Raw genomic sequence first — 14,054 nt, 5'->3', positions numbered from 1 at the left:
GGGAGATACGCGATACAACGATAGGCTAACGTCGAGCTAGAGAAAGAAGGGAAAATGCAATGTTCGTATATAGACTACTTTATAAAAAACAACAACGATAAAACAAATATAGCTCGATAGTACTACTAAGTGTATAGTCACCCTAATACGTCTAGCTATAGCCTTATTATAAAAGAACAATAAGAAAAATATAAGTGTAGAGAGGCTCCGATATACCAACTAGGTCTCCTTCCTCAGATATAGGTAGTCCTTTAGCCTTATCCTAGTGTTAATTCTATAATATTGCGAGATACCTAGATATAAGCTAAAGGGAGGTAGGGTCGATAGCCAATGTATTACCTACTCTAGGATCTCCGAGGTAGGGCAAAGGCGGATATTAAAGTTACTACAACTACTCTAGTTGATAGGTTAGTTCGATAATAGGTTAAAGCATAGGATAAAGTAGGAGTAGGGCTATAGCAAAGGATAAAGCTGTCTCTAGCCCTACTTTATAGCCTCTTCGTCTCTAGATAGTACTATATCGCTAATAGGTAGGTACTCGACACCCTCGTTAAACGATAAAAGCACCTCTATAATTAGCTATCTATTAGATCTACTAGGGGTCTAGGGTAGAGGATTAACATACTCCCAAAGGACATAGGCAAGGTTCTCAAAGGGAGAAGATAGATAGCGCTAGGGATATAGGACGAAGGGAACTAGGGCAATGTCGCGCTTAGTAGGAGTCGTACTATAGCCGCCTTATAGAGAGGGGCTAGACTATAGCGAGCTTAAAACGTAGTTGACAAGACGGTTATTAGTATTAACAACTATTGTAATAGCGTCGACTAAATAGTGTATATTATACTAATAGGCTTTCTTATTGCTTATTAAGCGATAAGTTAGGTAGACAGCTAGCTAAGCGGAGTAGTCTAGGGAGGAGGTAGGCGGATTATAGGGTACTAAAGCCCTATAGTAGCTTAGTATAGTAGAGGAGGCGACTAGGGTCTAGGGGATAGTGTAAATCGAGGTCTACTTAGTAGTAGACAAAGGGAGTAGTACTAGCTAAGTAGGGATACAATATATCTATACGTTGTTAAAAGTAGTCTAGAAAGACTACGTCAACTTCTAAAATTTACGTTTAAGGACTATATAGCAAGCGGGCTATAAGCTCGTCTTCTTCTAGGCTAAGGTCTCAATAGCCTAGCCTATATTGTATACCTTAAGGATTTTCTTTAGACTAGACTAAAGGTGGGGGTTTATTATCTACAATATAGAGTCCTACTTATATATAGTATAGGCTCTCCAACATTCCTTATAGGATTTACTACGACTAAGGGTATATTCGACCTTAGTGCTACTAAGAAGGCGAGCAATATATTATATATAAAACTCTCCCTTGTTGGGGAGTAGTTCATTTTCTTTGTCGTCGGAGTCTCCTTCGACAATAAACCCGCCAATCGATAGCTTATCGTTCTTCTAGCGATTGTTTTAGTTCTATAACGTCGTAGTTAGTAAGCAACTTAGATCTATAGCGAAGTCGTCCTAGAAGTACTTACATTATAGTCTTCGTTATTATCGCTACTAGGACAGTGGCCCGCGCTACTACCTCTAAGAGTAGTAGCAGCGACTAACATTTTGACGTTCCTATACACGAACGTAGAGACGAGTTTTAGAACTATATCGCTATCGAGGGGGGGGACGAAAAGACTTTTATAGGAGCTGAGGCGATAACGAGCAGCGTGCTCAAAGGTATAGGCAAACGCGAGGTAGGAGTACGAAAGAAAAGAAATATATACAAGGCGGAATAGGGAGAACGATGTCACTATATAAGGAGGGGGAAAAACAGATTATAGAGAAGGAAGGGGAAGTATACGTTAGGTATAGGAAAAAAATATAAGAAAGTCAAGTTATATAGGAGGAAGGGTTTAAATAGTAGTAGGCAAGGTTAGATTGTACGTAATTAGTAGGTACACTTAGTACAACGTAGTTACAATATACGAACGTATAAAGCGAAGAAGGGCTAATCAACGGCTTACTAAGCGATATAAATAAATAACTCAAGCCTAGGCAATAGAATAGCTACGAATAGCAAGGCCTTAATAGGCAACTACACCGGACTACCCTAATAGCGAGGTAAGCGCTATACAACTAGACAGTAGGTACCAACGTCTATTACGACCAACGCTACGCTAGACCTAAACCGCGCTCGATACGACGTTATATATACTCCAATTCAGCTACCCAACGGGGCGGGGGGGGTATATTATAGACTAGGCTATACCCAGGCTAGGTATATAGAGCTACGCCTAGGATCCACAGCGGCCCTAGGACGGATCTACGGCGGCCCTAGGACGGACCTATGGCGGGCCCGCCTCGTACCTGGAATAACGTCGGTCCGAACCCACTTCGCGAGCCCCTGAAAAACTCTATGCGCAAGGACCGCAGCCTATACTTCTCCTTTTTTCCTTCCTTAAGGTAGTTGAATAGAACATTGTACGCTTATCTATAGACGCTATAAGGCTAGCACGTTATATACTCTTTGGATATATTATAAAGAAGCTTTAACAATATATCTTCGAATATATGCCTAAAGACTATATACCTATAGCTTTTGCTATTTAAACGAAGAGACTTAATCGCTAGGCTTGCTATATAGAGAGCGTAGTAGATGCTATAACTTAATATCTACGCCTTAGCTATATAAGCCTAAAGGTCTTTGAACACTTCGTTAATTGCTTATAAGGAGGGTATATCAAAGGTGTACTAACGTTCGAATATAACGGCTATAGCCTTAGTAAATTAAAACGTAGGCCTAATTGCATTCCTAAGCTATTGAACTATAGCCTAGGCGATAAGATTACCCTAGATCTATACCCTTTCTAGGAGAGCTAATAGCGCTTTAAATATCTGCTATTAGCGACAAATCGCTATTTAAGTATAATATAGGACTACTATCTATACGATTATAAGGCGCTAAGTATCTTAGTAGCTATTAAACATTTCGCTATACTGCTTAAAAGGTAGTATTAGCTATATATTAAGGTCTTAGAGTATAACAACGAATTTATATAGGCGAGCGCTATTACTATCTAGGTAGAGAGACAAAGTATCTGAATAGAGCTTTTAACGCCTAATACGCCTATATAGAATAGAGGCGCTAAACGCTTAGGGGGTATAATCAAGGAGAAGGCTAGAACGATAGCTATCGATATATAGTTGCTAAGGCAACTATAGCTAAAGGTCATTAGAGCTATAGTATATCTCTATAATAGGACACTATCTTTGACAATAGAGTAGATAATGCTACTAGATTACTTTTATATCTTTTTTACTAAGAGAGATAGCCTAAGAGCTTTAGAGTATAAGCTATACTAAGGGTATTTAAAGGTCTATAATTACAAGATATTCGCTATAATAGATACTATTAAAAAGAAAGAAAAGCGTTTTAAATAGTTCTAACTAAAAGCCTAGATTAGTTACTTTATAGGATATAATTTCTTAAATATCTATTATATCTAGAATCCTACTATCGACTAAATAGTATATATATATAATATAATTTTTAACAAGAAGTAGATATATCTAGGCGATCTAAAGCTTATAGTATAGGATATTCCCTAAATAGACTTTAAAGAGCTAAAGCGCTAGCTCAATGTTAGAGGCGCTAATAATACCGATTAGCCAGATAACGGCGATCTTACGCCTATAGCTAAAGAAGAGGATACAATAGAGGTGTTTAATACGCCTTCAACAACTTTTAAAGAACTAGAAAAGAGCCTAGCTACTACCGAAGAAATGTTAAATACTATTATAGTAAAAGACGATGCTATAGGTATCTTCTTAGAGTTCTAATATCTAACTCCTCTATCTACTTCGCTAAACGCCTTGATCGTAGTTACCTTCTTAGGCTTATATTCGCCTAGAGCCTTTAAAGGAGCGTTCTAGCTATAGGAGGCTACTTTTAATATAGGAATATTAGGTCTTAGAGCTACTAAATATAGGTATTTAAAGAAGGTCCTCTATATAGAGGAAGAGAGAGAGGAATTCACTTAAAAGAGTAAAAAGAAGGCTAAGAAGGTAGTCGGTACTATTAAGAAGGAAGATAGTAGCACTAAGAGGATCTTCTAAGAAGAAGTCGATCGCCTATAGAAAGAAGGTAAGCTTAGATCTATCTACTAGTTAATACTCCTACCTATACCTCGATAGTACTTTGAATTTGAAAATTACCTATTAGGCTAGCTATTTCTAGAGGTAGAACGCAATTATCTTCGAAGCTATAAAGTAATAGGCTCCTAGAAAGAGATTTGCCACTATAATAAAGAGGTCTAGAGTAAGTAAATCCTAGATTGTATATAGGTATATATCTATAAGTTTAATAAAAGTAGGCACCTTGTTAAATATAAAGCGAAGCTTATAATATATAGCGATTAATAAAAGAAAAAGTTCGTTAAAGAGAACTATATAGCTATACTCGTTATACAATCCTTTAGAATAGTGCTTACTACTATAGTAAGGTTCGACTTAGAACTAAAGTAGTTTAATATAGTTAATGTCTTTGTCAATGTAAAGATCGATAAAGACATTTATATAGAGATACTATATAGCTATTGTAAGCTAGGAACTATCCTAAAGCTAAAGAAGGTACTCTATAGCCTATAGAAGTCTCCTCTCTTCTAACAACGAGAGCTAATAGCTACCCTAAGGAACTTAGGGTTCTAGGCTATACTATAAAAGCCCTATATTATAACGAATAAAGGTATTATTATCTTTTTCTATATAGATAACATTGTCTTTATCTATTATAAGAAGGATTAATATTAAGTTAACAAAGTAATTAGCTAGCTATAAGAAAAGTATAAACTTATAGGAGGAGATAACCTCCTATAGTTCCTAGGTATAGAGATTTATTACAACTATAAAAGGTGTTTAATTTAGCTTAGCTAGACGATATATATCGAGAAGATTATAAGATTAGCCTAGGAAGAAGGAGAGCTAGAGACTCTAATAGCTAAGGGCGAATTACTCCTATTTAACGATATTGCTAGTTATAGCTTTATTAAGCTCTATTAAAGGAAGGTTAGCTTAATCCTATATACCACTATCAATATACGCCTAGATATTGCCTTTATAGTCTCTAAGCTTATACAATTTAATTAGAACCTAGGACTAGAACACTACTATATAGCTAATCGAATATTATAATACCTCTATCGAACGAGGTTCTAGGCCCTTTAACTAAAAGGAGGAAATATCTTAATTATAGCTAATAATACTAGCTTCACTAACAATAATATTAATTATAAAAGTTTATAAGATTATACTATTATCCTATTTAAAGGGCTAATCGCCTAGTAAGCTAGTAAATAAAATATAATAACTATATCGACTATAGAAGTAGAGTTGTTAGCATTTATATAGGTAGCGAAAGAAGGTATATTCCTTTAGCGCCTATTAGAAGTACTAGAGATCTATCTAAATAATAAGATCTTATCGATTTAATACGATAATAAATAGACGATCTAGCTAATTAACGCTAAGATGCCTATATTATAGACAAAGCTAAAATATATTGATATTTATAACTATTAGCTATATTAAAAAGCTTAGAATAAGAGGGTTAGTATAGATTATATACCCTTGAACTAAATGTTAGTCAACGGCTTAACGAAGGTACTAGAACTAGAGCCCTATAGCAAGTTTATAGAAAAGCTTAATCTAGTAGATATCTAGGCCCTTATTAAGATCTACGCCTACTAAGCAACGTAGAAGAAAGAAATATAGGGCTAGAAGAAGGCTCTAACTAAATAGAGGGTTTAGTTTACAGTGTAATATATAGGATTAAGAAGGGTAGGCGGGCAAAGCTTAGTAGATTAGGGCAATAGTGGAAGGACCTTAATATTATAGAATTGCTAGATTAGGAAGGACGTAATGTTAGGAATAGCTTTATAGATTACTGGATTTGGTAGGCCAGAGCTGGAGGCTCGACCTAGAGAGGTATGTCAGAACTAGCCCGGCCTAGGGCACTGGGCTAGCCTACCGAGATTAAAATCCACCGGCTTGATGCCCAACTGCTGCCCAATACTGGGCTCCTGATCAGGAGAACTCTCCTACAATACAATATCCTTAACACTACAATTGTTCCCAGTTGTGTGCATCGCTTGTATCGTGATAGCTTCATCTTCCTGAGCCTACGTAGCGGTTCCAACAGCTTTGCCTGCAAGCAGGGGTTGTACCAGATGTGCGATAACCAGGTCATCAACGGCCACACCAAGGCCGGCGGTTGTGAGTTTCTCCACCCCGGCCAAAACACTTAGAGTTCCTCCCTCCTCGCTGACAGCGGTATGCACACCCAGACGCCGAATACGTCATCCTGCGCTCCGAGGCGACGGTGCGCGTGCCGACGCACGTGGACGCGGCGAAATACGCGCCGTTCCTCTGCGCCGGGCTGACGGTCTTCAACTCGCTGCGCCACATGGACGTGAAACCGGGCGAGACGGTCGCCGTGCAGGGGCTCGGAGGGCTGGGCCACCTGGCCCTGCAGACGGCGCGGCGGATGGGCTATCGCGTGGTGGCCGTCAGCCGCGGCGCCGACAAGGAGGCCTTCGCGCGCCAGCTGGGCGCGCACGAGTACGTCGACGCGAGCAAGGAAAAGGATCTGGGAGAGGCGCTGCGCAGGCTGGGCGGTGCGAAGCTCGTCGTGACGACCGCGCCGTCGGCTGAGGTCATGGGCACGCTGCTGAAGGGGCTGCTGCCGTTCGGCAAGTTGTTGATTCTGTCCCGTAAGCGAGGACCAGCTGGATGCGTTGCTGGGGAATGCTGATACTGATGTGTCTCTCGCAGTTCCCGGCCAGGTCTCGGTAGATACTGGTCCCTTGGTAAGCTGCTCACCCCACGAATGTGCGCCTTCCGTTTTGTGTAGCGACTGACCGGAAACTCAGCTGAGATACGCCCTCTCGGTAACATCTTGGCCGTGTGGTCACGCTACCGATGCGGAGGAGGCCCTTCAGTTCATGGAGCTGCAGAAGATTGACTGCATGGTGCAAACTTTCCCTCTTGCGGAAGCAAACAAGGCCTACAGTAAGTTGGCACTCTGCTTGTCATCCATTCCCGTGGGACGCGTACTAATTAACGGCTGTACTCTATCATCAGAAGCAATGATGGACGGAAGCGTCCGGTTTAGAGCGGTCCTTGTCATGGATTGAGGGTAGTCTAATGCTCGCCGCCGGTGGGCTTACACGCCTCGCTGGGTTCTTTAGGCTTCGAGGACTGAGATTTAAGTCGAACCGAGTCAATAACTTCACGGCTTTTCGTGTGTGGCAACTTCTGATCGAATCATCCGTCTAACTGGCCGGCTCTTCAAGTGTTGGATGGAACCTGTCTGGCGCTCTCGAGACGGACAGTGCTCATTACTAAACCTCAGGCACATATGCAAGCACTGGGCGGCCGCACACCTCAGCCGCCCGTCACTGCATCCCATAGGAAGCGGATGCAGGCAGAACGGTCGCGAGCATACCTGGACACCTTCCCGGCGCCCTTTCCGGGTGATTCTTCTGCTGTGGTGTTGCTGATTAGCGGGGTCCTTCCTTGCCTTGCAGGGTCGGCGACCTAGGAAGCTCGCTAGGACTCGACCCTAGGCTCCGGCATCACATCGCTGCAGTGATCCGTTGCCAAGTTGCCAAGGCGTAGACAAAATAGGGTGTCTGATATCTCCTAGGACGGCGGCCCTAAGGATCGGTCGAGCCCAAGCTGAAAACAATGGGTGGGATGTGGGTTGTTTTTCCTAAGGTGTGGTGGCCCAGCCGGGCGTAGCTAAATACCTGGTGCCCCACCAATATGCTCCTTCCTTCCAGTGGTCCATCCTTCCTTCAACAGAGTCCCCCCATCAGCCATGATGGCGATGTCCCCATCGCCATGCTCAAGACCCATAAACATGCCTAAGAACTCGGCCCAAACCCAGGTCCAACATACCAATGCATAGGGGCATGTCCATATCCTCCACTGTCTTGTCCACATCCTCCGCTTTCGTGTCCATATCCTTCGCCTTTGTATCCCTTGCCTTCAGTGAACCTGCCACACCAACCGTCCTATTGCCAGGGGCATGTCCATACCCTCCATTGTCGTGTCCACATCCTCCGCCTTCATGTCCATTCGCCAAGCTTGTGAGGGTTTCTTCCCATACTTCTGATGATTTCGCCAATCGTCCTTCCCGTAGGGGCAAGTCCATATGCCCAGCCGGGGCCGCGGTCGAGAAGGAGAAAAAGTCGCTTTGGAATCGCTTGAAAGCGCGAAAAAGCCGGTGGGCCAGTGCCGGTAGACGCCCAAAACGTGAGGAAAAGTCGCAATCCGGTGGGCTAGTGCCGGTTGAAGCCCAAAAAGCGTAAACAACGATATCGAGGTCGAAAAAGGTCGAAAACACACACCGGGAGGCCAATGCCGGGATAAGGCCTAAAAAGCTGGGGCAATGCCACTAGAAAACATACAAAAGCTGGGGCAATGCCACTAGAAAACATACAAAAGCTGGGGCAATGCCACCAGAGAACACACAAAAGCTGGGGCAATGCCACCAGAGCCAGGGCCCAGACCGGAGCGTAGAAGGGCTACGGGCAAAGCCACCAGGCAATGCCACCAGAAAACAAACAAACAAATGCCGGGGCCCAGACCGGAAGATAGAGGGCTAGAAAACAACGACGAAGGCGACGAGCCCACTGGGTAGGATAGTGCCACCCATCCTGTTACTGGGCACCATGAAAACAATGGGTGGGATGTGGGTTGTTTTTCCTAAGGTGTGGTGGCCCAGCCGGGCGTAGCTAAATACCTGGTGCCCCACCAATATGCTCCTTCCTTCCAGTGGTCCATCCTTCCTTCAACAAAGCTTCGAGCTCCCGGCCGGGCCTGCTTATAAATCTGCACCGCCGTTTTGTATTGTAGGAAAGAACTATTGATTTCTGTATGTTGTCATCGCAGCTGACGACATTGTTCCGTTTTCTTGGCTGCTACGGTACCCGGGTTTGCCAAACAGCCTATCAGGGTGAACAGCTTACGTTGCAGTGCATAGCGCGGGATGACGCGAACATAGTGTACACTATACGAGATCTCTTGAGGTTGGCGACCCCGGCTCTAGGCCGTTAATACTCGACCCGATGATGATCGTATCACCCCTGTGACCGAGACGGGGACGGCGAAGCCCAACTTTCAGCTTTCATCAGGCCGAGACTTCCATGGAGGAATTGGTTACATGTTTGTCTCCCGCAGCTGAAGGTCTCCAAGAAGGAATGTGGCTTCGACAGCAAAGCGGTGCCTGGCTTACATAGAAAGAACCATCCCACAGTAAACGACAGTCGTGCGACGACGTTAGGATCAGCAGGAGATGCCGTGAGCTTCCTTGATAAGTACATAAAGACGTCCAGTTTCATGTTCGCCTTGACTGCCATGAGCGGCTCAAGCTTCCCCATCTATTTAGAACTCTCCGTCAGCCACATCTCCAGTGAATCGAGGCCTCCAACTTCCAAGGCTAACAGACACATTGTACATTACATTTCACCACTCCCAGATGTTGCCGTCAAACTGGGCCATCTTTCCGCCGTGCTTCTCCTTGGACGTCTCGGCAAAGACCCTCATCATGCCGTCACAGGAGTCGTCCAGCGTGGTGTAAGCCTGCGGCAGACCAAAGTACTGAGCGCCCGCGTTCCCCAGGTCCGTCTGCACCCAGCCGGGGTCCATGACGAACGCGTTCAGCCAGGGCTCCTCGGCGTTGATGCGGATGGTGTACCAGTTGACCACCGCCTTGGTGGGGCCGTACGTCCCGTTAGTTATAGGCGGTTGCCGCCTGCACGGGTTCCGAATTCCATGCTCCCGTTAGCGAGCAGTACGTGTATAGCGCAGACATCGTGCATGGATGGACTAGAGAAGTGGTGAGGAGCCTAAAAAGAGGGGGGAACACGCACGCAAGGACGCCAGCAGTCGACCCAATGGGGGCGAAAATCGGCTCCCGGGTGGACTTCTGCAGAAGAGGTCGGGTGGCCTGGTAGAGGGTGAGGAAACCGAAGACGTTCGGCGCCATGTGGGCGCGCAGGTCATCGAGCTTCACGTCGGCCACCTTCGGCCACGCAAAGGAGACGCCCGCATTGGGGATGACGATGTCGAGGTATTCGATGCCGTGCTTCTCCTGCAGCTCCTTGACGGCGTCGAACGGGTCCTGCTCGACCGTGGCGTCGATCTTGACGACAATGAGCTTGCTGCCCGGGCCGCGGGGGAGTTCAGCGAGGCTTTGCGATGACGGATGGGCAGGGTTTCGATTCCCGGCGATGACCGTGTGGTCGGGCAGGGCCAGAAAGCGCTGCAGGAGGCCGCGGCCAATGCCTCGGTTTGCGCCCGTGATGAGGACTACGGTCGGTGCCATGACGAGTCGACTACACGATGTGGCCGAGCGTGCTTGGTCTGGATCAGTGCTGGTTGATCATTGGGTGTACTAGATATGTGTGTTTTAGATAAATGCCGGACAAGGCTGTCCTTCACAATGGTGCTGACAAATGCGAAGTGTGTAGTTACACAGCTGACGAAAGCGATCCAGTTTGACAGACGCAGCCGCGGGGTCATGACTGCTACAATACATGTCCACTCACTCCTCGGCGATAATTTGCTGTACTGTTCTATGCATCGGTAGGGAGGGAATCAGCGCAGTTTGGTGCGCTTATGCCCCCAAGCTTAGGCCCCCAAGGGCCCCCAAGCTTACCAAGCTTCCGCCCCCAAGCTCCGGTAAGCCCCCAAATGGTGGTGAGCGACGGGGGGGTGTGTGTTGTTGCTTGGCATGTTCTTGGGTAATTCGTAGTAAACAGCGAGACCGTAGACAGCTGCAAAAGGGCCTTCCCAAAAAGCAAGGCGCTTTGTATTGCACTCAACAGCCAGAGGTCCTCTGCGGGCGAGGCTTTGGGTACGGCCCGGCCCGCTGCATAGGCGGCTGCCAGGCTGGTCTCGGGTCCTTTTCACATTCCGCAGATCGAAAACTTGCAAGCTTGCCCATTCTTTCCGTCATTTCTCGCCTCAAGCCCATCTTGCATAGCTTGAATTGGATACAAAGAGATACAAAGACAATGTTGAGAAGATTGGGCCATTTCCGACGAGGAATCCCGCGCAATCTGACCCATCTGCACGCTGAGGCCGAGCGTGGCGAGTACCAGGCCGAGACGGCCACCCTAACTCATTCGAACTCCACGTCCACATTCCATGCAGTAATCATTCAGTTCTTCTTCGTTTCGCCTCGCGACCTTCAGCCTCAGCTCCCGGAGAGTCCGCCCCGGTTGCAGCAAGCTGACCGCGCGCTGATCCGAAGTCAGACCGACCGTCCCAGTTCTCGTAGCGCTCAATCATCAGCTGCTTCTGCCGACCAAGCTGTATCTCCGCTCGCTTCTCCAACCACTCTTCGAGAGGTATTATGCCCTGCTCGCCCTTGATCTCGTCGGCCCACGCCCACAGCGTCTCGTTGACGCGCATGAAACGAGCGAACAGGCGCGTGGGCCGTTCGGGCCGCGGCTGCACGACCCTTGCTGGGAGACGCAGAATCGGCCGGATGGTGTCGGTGATGGGGTTGTGGAAAATATCGAGCCCCTCAAAGTGCTCAGACGTCGCGGCTGGGTTAAACAAAAAGTCGCGGCTGTCGAGCCCGGCGGGGACGGGGACTTCCCAGGCTCCCAAGCCATGTCGGTTCGGCCCGGCCATCAGCACGGCCCACTCTTGGTCGATTTGCTGCTGCAGTGTTGTCGGCTTTTGGCCGGATGATGCGGCGACGGGTTCGTCCTCGCGTGGCATCACGGCGCCTCCTCCGGCTTGTTGCTCAGGAGCGACGGCTGGCTCCTTGTTTTTGGCTGGTTTATATCGCCGGATCTGAGATATTGCAAAACGCTGAAATGCCGGAAACGCCCGGAGTCTCACTGGAAGTATTACGGGTGTGGGTTTGCGAAGGATGTCGCGAACTGCGGCGCAGTCGACGACCGGCGTCCGGTCGCATGGCAGCTCATGTCCGAAAGGTCGGTTCACTACCATACCAGCAATTAGCAAGACTGATTACAGCTCATTTCACGTCTTTGAAAACTCTCCGGTTTGACTTACGATGGGCATGCCAGCTCTGAGAAACCTTGAAGAGGAACACGGCCCAAGATGTGTTCTCCTGGGCTTCTCGCAGTCGGTCCGCCAACAACTTCATCAGTGGTTCCACGAGGGCGCGATTCTTTCCGGTCTCAATGTAGAAGAAAGAAACCAATTCATTCAGGAAGAATCTAGCTCGGTCATCTTCAGGAGGAGGACCACCTTGGACAGCGGTTGCCATTGTCGCCCTGGAAAAGCCGATGCGGTTTTTTGTCTTCCAGCGATCTCCTTGAGAACCAAGAAAGCCGTGCAACCTTCTTGGCAGAATGGATTCCAGTTTCGATGTCGGGAGAAATGGAGCTGAGTTGAAATCGCGTTTGATGTTTCTGCGGTCGGAGAATGGCGAGGGATTGGATTGGCCAGGAGGGAAATTCTTGGTGAATCATGCAGTGATGCATGAAGTGGTGCGGGAAACTTTTTTACGGATCGAAGGATGGGTTTGCCGCAAGTCAGGGCGCGTTACGGCCACTTTGGGTCTGCAATCGAGCTGCCTGAAACACGGCTTTGAGTGCCCATGACCGCTTGCGCAGTGCAAATGAAAAAGGCTTCGTTGGGTCAACACATCCGAAGAGGCAGGACCTTCACTTTCAGGCATACTTCAAAGGTCGCATCCTACACGGGCCCGATTCAACTTCTCGGACCCATCTGCCATCTTCAACGTGGTGCATCGCCGGCGCCGGAAAGTAAGCATTTTTGGGAATATCCGCCGCTCCCACCCGTCTGGCCAGTCACTGTTTTGGGATAAAAGTTGAGGAATTGGGCACGAAGCTTGGCGCTAGCGGTTGCGAATTGCAAACAGTCATTCCGTACAAGCTGGAGGAGCAGCTGGTGTTGAGGAAGTTCCCATTCTGCATCGAGGCCACCACTGCCATCGAATCTGGCAAATATCTTCCCTCCAAGGCCGGCCACTTTGAAAGGGGTCATCAGAACTCCTTTCGCCATTCACGTGCTCGCTATCACTCTTGTGATCCTCAAAGGCGGCTAGACATTCAACTCGCTTCATTGCCTTCTTACTTCCTCAACTCTGCCACCCATCTGCCGGTGACATCAATGTATGTTAGCGAAGGAGAGAGTGTGGGCACCCCGGCTAACACAATGAGTGTCAACCGAAAAGTTTTGGTAGACGTTAAAGAGGTCCCGCCAAGACTAATTTCGGCCAATTGTCGGCAATGTTTTTACAGCGTTTTTACACAGCCCCGATCGCCAAGGCGTTTGCACTATCGCCAAGGCGTTCAAGCGGTTAGTTCGCTAGGGGTATGGGGGGCGGCGCTAGCCCCCCGCTAGTTAGGGTTCGGGTTATAGTTAGGATATAGATTATAGTTAGGGTACAGGTTATCTCGGTTTTCTTTTTTTTCGATTTGGTTGAGGTTTCGTAAAGTTGTGTAAAGTTGTTATGACGAGTCTTTGCGATTGTTCGTTGTTGATGTTGCTCGAAGTCGTTACGGCCCCGCTCACCCCGTGGCGATTGTAAATACTTGTAAGCGGCAGTCTCCGAAATTAGTCTTGGCGGGACCTCTTTAACGACGACCCTATTGAGCGTCTAGCGAAGTCCTAGCAGGATGCGCATTGGGTGTCTAACTTCCTGATCAAGTGCTGATCCTTGGTGAGCGGTCAAGATTCAGCTCGCCACTCTCCCTCCCGTCGGTTCCCTCACAGATGCGAAGCTAGGATATGACAAAACATCAACCACAGTCCAAGGATGCGATGCAGCTGAGAGGCCGACAAGTTAAGGTTGTCTCTGCTGATCCAAGCAAGAAGAACCAATTGGGGAATAGATAGGGGTGCACTGCGGCAGCGGCCGAGCCGCGCATACAGCGATCGCCAACCCCGCTGGATGGGTTCGGAAAGGATCCGCTGTCGGATCGAGGATCGCCCATGGGGGATATTCGAGAGACGTTAAAGAGGTCCCGCCAAGACTAATTTCGGCCAATTGT

The 14,054-nt window shown here is 47.3% G+C and overlaps 3 protein-coding genes across 3 annotated transcripts; 1 reads left to right on the top strand and 2 right to left on the bottom strand.

The window, feature by feature from the left end:
* Window positions 1–6,215: 6,215 nt before the first annotated feature.
* THITE_2147585 (uncharacterized protein) lies at window positions 6,216–7,181 on the top strand (the record flags this gene model as incomplete). The annotated part of the gene is made up of 5 exons (XM_003657131.1): window positions 6,216–6,261; window positions 6,333–6,758; window positions 6,820–6,854; window positions 6,918–7,056; window positions 7,129–7,181. 5 exons carry the CDS (start codon window positions 6,216–6,218, stop codon window positions 7,179–7,181), a joined length of 699 nt encoding a protein of 232 aa, XP_003657179.1.
* Window positions 7,182–9,516: 2,335 nt separating this feature from the next.
* Window positions 9,517–10,378, bottom strand: THITE_2147584 (uncharacterized protein; the record flags this gene model as incomplete). The annotated part of the gene is made up of 2 exons (XM_003657130.1): window positions 9,517–9,805; window positions 9,924–10,378. 2 exons carry the CDS (start codon window positions 10,376–10,378, stop codon window positions 9,517–9,519), a joined length of 744 nt encoding a protein of 247 aa, XP_003657178.1.
* An 833-nt stretch (window positions 10,379–11,211) lies between these two features.
* On the bottom strand, window positions 11,212–12,301 carry THITE_2092348 (uncharacterized protein; the record flags this gene model as incomplete). The annotated part of the gene is made up of 2 exons (XM_003657129.1): window positions 11,212–12,011; window positions 12,085–12,301. 2 exons carry the CDS (start codon window positions 12,299–12,301, stop codon window positions 11,212–11,214), a joined length of 1,017 nt encoding a protein of 338 aa, XP_003657177.1.
* Between the last annotated feature and the right edge of the window lie 1,753 nt (window positions 12,302–14,054).

This window comes from Thermothielavioides terrestris, chromosome 5, assembly GCF_000226115.1.
Source record: "Thermothielavioides terrestris NRRL 8126 chromosome 5, complete sequence".
In the NCBI taxonomy this organism is placed as follows: domain Eukaryota; kingdom Fungi; phylum Ascomycota; class Sordariomycetes; order Sordariales; family Chaetomiaceae; genus Thermothielavioides; species Thermothielavioides terrestris.
This window is presented reverse-complemented; position numbering and strand designations above follow the sequence as displayed.